The sequence below is a fragment of the Salvelinus namaycush genome, chromosome 4 (genome assembly GCF_016432855.1).
Source record: "Salvelinus namaycush isolate Seneca chromosome 4, SaNama_1.0, whole genome shotgun sequence".
Lineage (NCBI taxonomy): Eukaryota > Metazoa > Chordata > Actinopteri > Salmoniformes > Salmonidae > Salvelinus > Salvelinus namaycush.
Window position 1 is genome coordinate 60,331,349 of NC_052310.1, and position 10,526 is coordinate 60,341,874.

The window sequence follows — 10,526 nt, forward strand, 5'->3', positions numbered from 1 at the left end:
TACTGGAGGCTGAGACAGGAGGGGTCAGGAGACACTGTGGCCCCATCCGATGATACCCCCAGACAGGCCCAAACAGGAAGGATATATATATATATATAACATGTCTCCTTCCTGAGCGGTATGACAGCTGCGTGGTCCCATGGTGTTTATACTTGCGTAATATTTTTTGTACAGATGAACATGGTACCTTCAGGCATTTGGAAATTGCTCCCAAGGATGAACCAGACTTGTGGAGGTCTACATTCTTTTCTGATGTCTTGGCTGATTTCTTTTGATTTTCCCATGATGTCAAGCAAAGAGGCATTGAGCTGAAAGGTAGGCCTTGAAATACATCCACAGGTACACCTCCAATTGACTCAAATGATGTCAATTAGCCTATCAGAAGCTTCTAAAGCCATTACATTTTCTGGAATTTCCCAAGCTGTTTAAAGGCACAGTCAACTTAGTGTATGTAAACTTCTGACCCACTGGAATTGTGATACAGTGAATTATAATTTAAATAATCTGTCTGTAAACAATTGTTGGAAAAAGGACTTGTGTCATGCACAAAGTAGATGTCCTAACCGACTTGCCAAAACTATAGTTTGTTAACAAGAAATTTGTGGAGTGGTTGAAAAACAAGTTTTAATGACTCCAACCTAAGTGTATGTAAACTTCCGACTTCAACTGTATATCTCTGAACCCACCGAGGGGCAAAACACCTTGACACTCTTTGTTTAGGGTTGAACATGTCTATAGTACCTTTCTAGAGATGAAATCATAAAGTGTGTCAAAGAGGGGGAATGTTAGTATTATAAAATGTATAATAGTTATAATAGTATTATAAAAATGAACTGATTCAAAGGAACGAGTGGCGCTGAAGATATAGCGTCCAATCCCTCGTCCCAGTAGTGGAGTATCAGGGTTGTAGTAAGTCAGGTTGGAATAGGAACGAGTGGCGCTGAAGATTTTTAAAAAAAATTGGTAAAACAAATGTATCTTGTTTTTTAGGTGGATGATTGTTATCCATGGTGCTGTGGATGGTTACAGCAGACGTGTTGTTTTTCTGAAGGCCTCTGACAACAACAGGAGTGCCACAGTCATGGAGTCATTCGAAGCAGCCATCACCAGCTACGGAGTACCGGGTGAGATGTGACCAGGTGGTGAAAGGAAACGTATCTGTGCCTTCATGGAGCAGTGCAGGGGTGGTGAGAGGGGAAGTGCCCTCAGAGGAAGGAGCACTCACAACCAGAGGATAGAGCGGCTGTGGGGGGATGTCTGGCATGGAGTCTCCAATGTTTACCATGACCTGTTCACCTTGGAGACGGAGCAGATCATCGACATTACAATGAGGTGCACCTGTGGGCACTGCACTTTGTATTCCTGCCACGGGTGAACAGAGATCTAGGTAGATCCCTTTGCCTTACAAAGAACCCTTCTCTTCCAAAAAGGGATCTTATTTTCAAAACGGTTCTGTAACGTAATAAAATGTGGAAAAGGTCAAGGGGTCTGAATGCGTTCCGAATGCACCGTACAAACAATACAGATGTAAGTAGATAAGTTCTTAAATGTTGATGTGCCGGGCCTCCCGGGTGGCGCAGTGGTCTAGGGCACTGCATCGCAGTGCTAACTGCGCCACCAGAGTCTCTGGGTTCGCGCCCAGGCTCTGTCGCAGCCGGCCGCGACCGGGAGGTCCATGGGGCGACGCACAATTGGGCTAGCGTCGTCCGGGTTAGGGAGGGTTTGGCCGGTAGGGATATCCTTGTCTCATCGCGCTCCAGCGACTCCTGTGGCGGGCCGGGCGCAGTGCGCGCTAACCAAGGGGGCCAGGTGCACGGTGTTTCCTCCGACACATTGGTGCGGCTGGCTTCCGGGTTGGAGGCGCGCTGTGTTAAAGAAGCAGTGCGGCTTGGTTGGGTTGTGCTTCGGAGGACGCATGGCTTTCGACCTTCGTCTCTCCCGAGCCCGTACGGGAGTTGTAGCGATGAGACAAGATAGTAATTACTAGCGATTGGATACCACGAAAATTGGGGAGAAAAGGGGTTAAAAAAAAAAAAAAAAAAAAAAAAAATGTTGATGTGCCGTTACATTTTCAAGCACTCAATTGCTACTGTAGTTTAGTGCTACTAGATACAATTATGTATTGCAGAAATGTTTTTATGCAACACAGAAATGTGGGGAATTCACAATACCAGAGGTCATGAATTCCCTAAAGGCATTGTAGGTGCTATGAAGAGGGAGCCTTAGTGTCACAGCACACGTGTTTGCCTCTGGGTACTTTTTATTCTGCTGCCCAGTGAGACGCCCTCGCGCTGTGTGGAGGAATTCGATGGTCGGGGTGTCCTCAAACCCAAGGGGTGGCACCACCGTTGCCCCAGTAGCAAACTCCAACACCATCGCCACTGTTAGAGGAGGACATTCTCCATCTGAGGAGTACACATTAAAACATGTAAAATACACATTGAAATCACAAAATGGAATAATATGCAGTTACCGATAAACTTGAACAATTTACTATTTTACCTTGCACCTCAGCCAGCCAGTTGAACCAGTGGCAGACGGTGTCATGCTCCAAACACCGCCGGTTGCCGCCAGGTATGGAATAGGTTACTTTAAACAGGTCCCGCAGGTCCCTGGCAGTGGGAGGCTTTATGGAGTCCACAAAAAGTGCTCAGAAGCTGTCCGGGTGGTTCCCCAATGCTTCGAGCAGCCCAAGAGAGTTGAGACCATATTTGATCCTGTTATGGTTTAGAGACAGTATGTATATTTAAAATAAGTGTTAAGGACAATATAGTTATGTGTATTGATTTAGGGGAGTGGACTGATTAAAAATACTTATGTTAGAGGAGGTAATGACAAGTACTTCACAGATTTATGACAGAGTTGACTTACTGCTCCAAGGCCACCTGCATGCTCCCTTGGACAAATTGTTGAGCCACCAATTCAACCACACCATCTCTGTCCTCCATTGTCTTGACAACAATCCTTTTTTGAAGGGGAACAAGCCTCCTCCTCCTGTCTGTCTTAAAGGCCTCTACATTTGGATTCATCTGGGGGAATGTTTCCCCCAAAACCTTCAAGAAGCTGCTCTCCTCCTGACCATTGGGCACTTTGATCTGCCTCAAAGGATACTCTAAAGATACTGAGATATGGAAACATTATTTAAATCTAACAAAAAGTATCCTAATATAAAACAGGGAAATAGTCCATGATCTTTAAATCAGTAAAATAACCTACAATACGTCTTATGTTTAATCACAAGATAGATTCACACCTAGCTTACTTACAAAGCAAGCACTGTGCATCGCACTGTGTCCTCATTTACTACATGGATATAGGGAAAATGTACCTATCCTGTTCAGCTGCCGGATGGTAGGGTCAGCGATCAGGCAAACCCTCATAGTTATCAACCTGCTTCTCCCGGTTTGCCGCCTTTGGACTCCAGCATTATTCTGTCTCCTGAACGATTGAAATCTGACTATGCAAACGGTATAAAAGTTACAATAATGATACTCAGCATAATCGACGCCGCCCATACTCACGCACCCCACCGTAGCTGTTGCAATCATTAGCTAGCTAACGTTACTAGGTAGTTTTGCCGGTTAATGTTGACTTTTGCCAGGTATTACCTAACCTACCAGAATTAATCCTACCTTTGAACCACCCGATCCTCCTGGGGTGGTTGTAAAAGTGGTTGCACTTCCCAGGCAAAACTTAAAAAGCAGTCTCTCATGTTTTCAAGGTTCGACATGACTTAGTAATTTGTTGGTGATGATGAATGAGAAGTTTTTCATATAGTGAATGGCCAACATTTGCATATAGTTTACATATTGTTATTTATTATTGTGTCAAATAGTGTTATTTGACGTGTATATTTTTGACACGCAAAGACCCAAATGGCGTTCCAAGGCAGTTAACCCACTGTAGGCCGTCATTGTAATTTGTTCTTAACTGACTTGCTTAGATAAATAAAGGTTAAATAAAAATGTATTTAAACATGATGGTAAGAATAACATATACATTATTAAAACTCACCCTTTGAAGTGTGCCAGGTATCAAACTCATGGGGAATGTCGCTGTATTCCTCCACCATCGTGTTCCTGACGAAGGGAATCGGTCAGTGGGGAAGCACTCGTTCTGACACCACAGTCTAACAACTTTTCCATGCCATTCTTGAACCCAAGCAAGAATGGAGACTAAACTAGATGCTTGACTAACCTTTTTAACCTTTATTTAACTAGGCAAGTCAGTTAAGAACAAATTCTTATTTTCAATGATGGCCTAGGAACAGTGGGTTAACTGCCTTGTTCAGGGGCAGAACGACAGGTTTTTACCTTGTTAGCTCAGGCATTTGATCTTGCAACCTTTCGGTTTCTGGCCCAACACTCTAACCACTACCTGCGGCTACCTGCCACCCCAAATCCTGTCCCAACCTAAGAGAAAATATATATAATATAATAAATGTAATGTCCCAACATAATAATGTCATAACAATTGTAAATCCATCTTTAATGGTGAGCTGTAGTGAGCAGATTATATTTAATTCTGTGGAAATTATCAAGGTTGCAGACCTTCCTCCTCTTCGTCATTCGTATCCTCTTCTTCATCCAACATCCTAATATGGACGAGAATGGTTTACCAAGAAAATGTTTCTAAAGGACTAATTTGAGGTAAAAGATATGGGCATTTGGTTAACAAGCTTCCTAAATTAATCACTTTTCTGGCAGTGGAGGAACATCCTCAGGGAATTGCATGAAAATGTAAATTGTAAAACATTTACAAAGTTATCCTTATTAGATAAAACTATACTAAATATAATCATGTCACCAAATAATTGATGAAAACACAGTATTTTGCAAAGAAGGTCTACAGTAACATCAACAGCACTCTGAAGGGTAGCACCATGGTGTAGCCGGAGGACAGCTAGCCTCCGTCCTCCTCTGGGTACATTGACCTCAATACAAAACCTAGGAGGCTCATGGTTCTTACCCCCTTCCAGAATTACACAGTAATTATGACAACTTCCGGAGGACGTGCTCCAGCCTATCAGAGCTCTTGAAGCCTGAACTGACATGTTGTTCACCCAGTCAGAGAATTAATCTGGTACTGAAGGCATAAGCTACAGCTAGCTAGCACTGCAGTTTATAACATGTGGTGAGTAGTTGACTCAAAGAGAGAATGACAATAGTTGAACAATTTTTAACAAAACAATTTATTCCAAAATGAAGGAGAAGCAAGAGAGAAATATAGATAGAATGACATTTTTTTCCACTTTCAGTTTCACTTCTTTAGCTAGCAAATTCAGCTAGCTAGTTTAGCCTACTGAAACACCCTGCTCAAACAGAGGGATGCTATGTTGGAAAGTCATAGCCAGCTAGCTAACACAACACTGGAACTCTTCCAAGGCAAGGTAAGCTTTTGGTATTACTCATTTATTGCCACCGTTGCCGGCAGATGTAACTGCTAACTGACTGTACACTGTAACTTTACTGCATGATTGTAGAGGGTTTACTAACACTTTAGTTCTATTAGCTATGCTGACTATAACGTTACTTTAGCTAATATGGTGACAACGATGTAGGCTGTGATTACTGTCTGTCACCTCAAACTGTCAGGCTAGGTTTTAGCAACCTCATGATGGCTATAGGGAAAAGTTGAGTATCATGTAGTAGCCTAAATCGCTGTTACATTGAACTGGGTGAATTGAATATGAACGAGAGTCATCCAATATGCTGTAATAGAAATAAGGCCATGCTCAGGAAAAAAAAATAATCCTCAGTCATTTTAAACAGCACCGACCGCCACTGCTGGCTGGGTATTCATCTCAATAGTCTGAATTGTCTTACTCTTCTCGTCGTTGCATCCATAACTCTGGACTGATTAACACATGCTTCACTTTGTACGTTTCCAAATAATACTATTATTTAATGAAATACTTTTTGTCAGAAAATATATAAATAAATACAAATTACCAACTGCGTTACCCACTCTAGTCAGCAGATGGCGATGTGCGTTTTTCAGGCGATGCTGCTAGTCTGACGTATAATCTAGTGGACGGGACGATTCTTCAACAACAACAAAATCTGGTCAACCATCTCGGTAGCTTGCTAGCCAACATATCCGAAATATTGGAGCTCTTTAGACGCTTTCGGTGATTATTAGCCACTGTGTTTGAAACATTTCCGTCGTATCTACTAGTTACCCCATTTAATTGCAATTGTTGTTGTTAGTCAGCTAACTGGCTGGTTAAAGTAGCACTAGGCTAGTCGCTAGCTAACTAATATTATCGACCATGAGCTCACTAATGTACTCCCCCTCTGCTAAAGAAGAGGTCTGTTTGACGGAGAAAGAAACTATCGTGAAAGTGGAGAATGAAGAAGAGGCCGTCACCGTAAAAAAAGAGGTAGAGGGTGAGTCTGTTACAGTGAAAGAAGAAGAGAAAGAAGTTACGGTGAAAGAAGAGGACGAAGCTTTCCGAGTGAAAGAGGAGGACGTTACAATGAAAGAAGACAAAGAGGAAAAGAAAAATGTGGATGCCGTTTTTGGAGTTAAAGAGGAGGAGAATGATATGACTGTCGCAGTGAAGGAAGAGGAATACGTTTTTGGAGTGAAGGAGGGGGAGATTACTGTCACATTGGAGGAGGAGACTGGCGATCTGATTAGCACCAGTAAGTACTGTCACTCAAACTGGGGCAATAAACTTTGCAGTTGTCGAATGTGTGATTTAAAAGGGTCATTCTACTGACGTTTTACTGTACTATTTTGTTAAAGCTACAAAGAGTGGGGACCACCAACAAAACATAACAATGTATCAAATACATACAAAATAGCACTTAATGCTTTCTATGATAAAGGTAGCTATCTTATTTGAATACCTGCACACGGTATGAATATAATAGTTGTTTATTCACACTAGTTTAATTTCTATGTACCAAAACAAGGGTAATGTTCATAGAATATTACACATGCTACGTGTTAGTAAAAAAGCCAATACCAGACTTGGATTTCATCTGTTGCACAGTTTGTCTTTGTCGTAGTGAAAAACTTGGCCTTAGATTATTGAGGAATCTGATTTGGATTACACCTCACAGGAAGACAGGTTTATCATATGGATGTTTCATTCAGGGTCGTATTCATTAGTGCACACCGTAGCAAAACGTTTTGCAACTTAAAAGGAAAACAAGCATTTCTTATTAGACAAGATCAGGTAGTTGCCCTCCCCCCCTCCAATTTGGCCTGCTTGCTTCCGTTTATACAACCCTGGTCTCTCTGGAGTCATTCCACCTTAAAAAAGCACAAGAAATAGGATTTCGACCCCCACCATCTCAGATTGTTCTGAAATCGTTTCTGTAGTTATAAACATACAAGTTTAGCATTCCTGAAACATTTATTTTGTTTAAATATAATATGATCTCTGAGGAATCAAATCAAATTGTATTGGTGACATACACATATTTAGCAGATGTTATTGCGGCTGTAGCGAAATGCTTGTGTTCCTAGCTCCAACAGTGCAGTAGTATCTAACAGTGCAGTAGTATCAAACAATTCACAACAATACACAAATCTAAAAGTAAAATAATGGAATTAAGAAATATATAAATATTAGGACGAGCAATGTTGGAGTGGCATTGACTAAATACAGTAGAATAGAATACAGTATATACATATGAGATGAGTAAAGCAGTATGTAAACATTATTAAAGTGACTATTGTTCCATTCCTTAAAGTGGCCACTGATTTCTAGTCTATGCCTATAGGCAGCAGCCTCTAATGTGCTAGTGATGACTGTTTAACAGTCTGATGGCCTTGAGATAGAAGCTGTTTTTCAGTCTCTCGGTCCCAGCTTTGATGCACCTGTACTGACCTCGCCTTCTACATGATAGCGGGGTGAACAGACTGTGGCTCAGGTGGTTGATGTCCTTGATGATCTTTTTGTCTGTGACATTGGGTGCTGTAGGTGTCCTGGAGGGCAAGCAATGTGCCCCCGGTGATGTGTTGTGCAGATCGTACCACCCTCTGGAGAGCCCTGCGGTTATGGGCGGTGCAGTTGCTGTACCAAGCGATGATACAGCCCGACAGGATGCTCTCAATTGTGCATCTGTAAAGGTTTCTGAGGGTCTTAGGGGCCAACCCGAATTTCGTTAGACTCTTGAGTTTGACGAGGCACTGTTGTGCCTTCTTTACCACAATGTCTGTGTGGGTGGACCATTTCAGATTGTTAGTGATGTGTACGCCGAGGAACTTGAAGCTTTCCACCTTCTCCACTGTGGTTCCGTCGATGTGGATAGGGGCGTGCTCCCTCTGCTTTTTCCTAAAGTCCACGATCAGCTAATTGATTGCACCCAAATTGATTCCACACAAATTGGCCATTTTAATTTATGCGATTCTTATAATCTTAAATAAATATAGTACCTAACATCCGATTTGGGCAATGAGTAAGACATGAGGAATCCAATAAAATGATCAATAGCTCTCCCCCAACAACCAGTATACAGTATCAGTTCTCTATCTCTGACAAGTAGTATGTAGCTGCAGCTTGGTGTATTGCTTTTTTCAACCTTCGTAATGTATCCCCTGTGAATCTGGTGATGTTTTTTCCCTCTGTTCAGAGAAATTAGCCATTTAAGTTGCTTGCATTCTTTACCAAAAATCTGTTTGAAAGTACCATGTTTTGCACACTAGAGGCCACTGTTCCTTCTACTGCCACCACACCATTTTATCCATTTTGCTGGTCTCTTGTGTTTATTAAATGGATCACCACATTTTCTTTGCAACTTTGGGTGAAAAAACAATAGCTTTGGCTAATTTTTCAGAGATCAAATTATATTTCAAAAAAATTATGTTTAAAAAATGCTACACTAGTCTGTTTCTAACCACAGAAACGATTTCAGAACAATCTGAGATGGTGGGCGACATGGCTTGCTGAAATGACATGGAATGACCCTCTGTTTAACTAAATACTCTGTTTTACTTTGGCAGGGGAGAGACCAGACTCTTACTCTGAAAGTGGGACGAGTCCCTCAGAGGAACCAGACCCAGAGACGTCCAAACCAGCAAGACCACATCACTGCTTTCAGTGTGGAAAGAGATTTATCCAGTTAGGGCACCTGAAAGAACATAAGAGAGTGCACACAGGGGAGAAGCCTTACCACTGCTCCCAATGCGAAAAGAGATTTTCCTCATCAGGGTCCCTGAAATCACACGAGAAAACGCACTCAGGAGAGAAGCCTTTCCAATGCTCCCAATGTGGAAAGAGTTTTACCCGGTTAGGGAGCCTGAAAAAACATGAGAGAATACACACTGGAGAGAAGCCCTATCAATGCGCTGAGTGTGTAAAGAGTTTTAGCTGGTTAGAGCATCTAGAAGAACATAAAAGAATACACTCATGTGAAAAGCCCTACCAATGCTCCCAATGTGGAAATAGTTTTACCCGGTTAGGGCATCTGGAAGAACATAAAAGAATACACTCAGGAGAGAAGCCCTACCAATGCCCCCAGTGTGGCAAGAGTTTTACCCGGTTAGGGAGCCTGAAAAAACATGAGAGAATACACTCAGGAGAGAAGCCCTACCAATGCTCCCAGTGTGGAAAGAATTTTACCCAGTTAGGGAACCTAAAAGATCATAAGAGAATACACACAGGAGAGAAGCCTTTCCATTGCTCTCAGTGTGGAAAGGGTTTTACCCAAGCAGGGTACCTGAAGTCACATAAGAGGACACACACAGGAGAAAAGCCTTACCATTGTTCCCAGTGTGGAAATCACTTCTCCACATCAAGTAACCTGAAAAAACATGAAAGAATACACTCAGTAGAGAAGCCTTTCCACTGTTTTCATTGTGAAAAGACTTTTAAGAAGTTAGGGAAACTGAAACAACATGAGCAAAGACACACAAGCGAGAAACCTATTTCAACTGCTCCTCCTGTGGATTGAAATGTACCTGTTTAAAGCAACTGCAATCGCATGAAATAATCCACATCAGAGAGAAAATGTATCAATGCTCCCAGTAGCTAGGTTTCCATCCAAATTGTGACAGATTTTCATGTGAATATTCAAAAATATGCATGAAAAATATTCACATTTTCCCAACAGAGGTGCATTTCCATCAAACTGACTTGTTGCAAATAAAAAGCTATACGTGATGACATAGTGCACATAAAAAGCACTAAGTCGTATAACTTTTCATTTAGGCCTACCAAATAAAATAAAAAGTAAATGTTTCCATCCCATTTTTATCTCTGTCGATGATTTTGGCACAAAAAGTCTGCAATAAATAGCAAATGTGCCCACTCTGGTCTTGGCACGGTACTCTAGCCAACAGCTAGTAGATGCAGTGCAGAGGGTAGCCTACATGATGATATTGTGGATAAGAGCAAGATCAATTTTATTTGTCAATTGGCAGCCAAGCACTGTTCATCATGTCGCCAGCATACAAATTAAGACACTCAATATTTATTGGAAAGCATCAAGCTCATCACCGTGCACTTTCACCACCATGGGAAGTTAATCATAACTTATTTCATGTGTAGCCTAATAAACTGCATGCTTTTT

The 10,526-nt window shown here is 41.8% G+C and overlaps 1 protein-coding gene across 1 annotated transcript; it reads left to right on the forward strand.

Moving 5' to 3' along the window:
• The first annotated feature begins 6,070 nt into the window (after nt 1-6,070).
• Nucleotides 6,071-10,186, forward strand: LOC120046690 (zinc finger protein OZF-like). Its single transcript, XM_038992108.1, has 2 exons — nt 6,071-6,647; nt 8,959-10,186. Exons 1-2 carry the CDS (start codon nt 6,272-6,274, stop codon nt 9,906-9,908), a joined length of 1,326 nt encoding a protein of 441 aa, XP_038848036.1. The 5' UTR covers nt 6,071-6,271; the 3' UTR covers nt 9,909-10,186.
• Nucleotides 10,187-10,526: the final 340 nt, after the last annotated feature.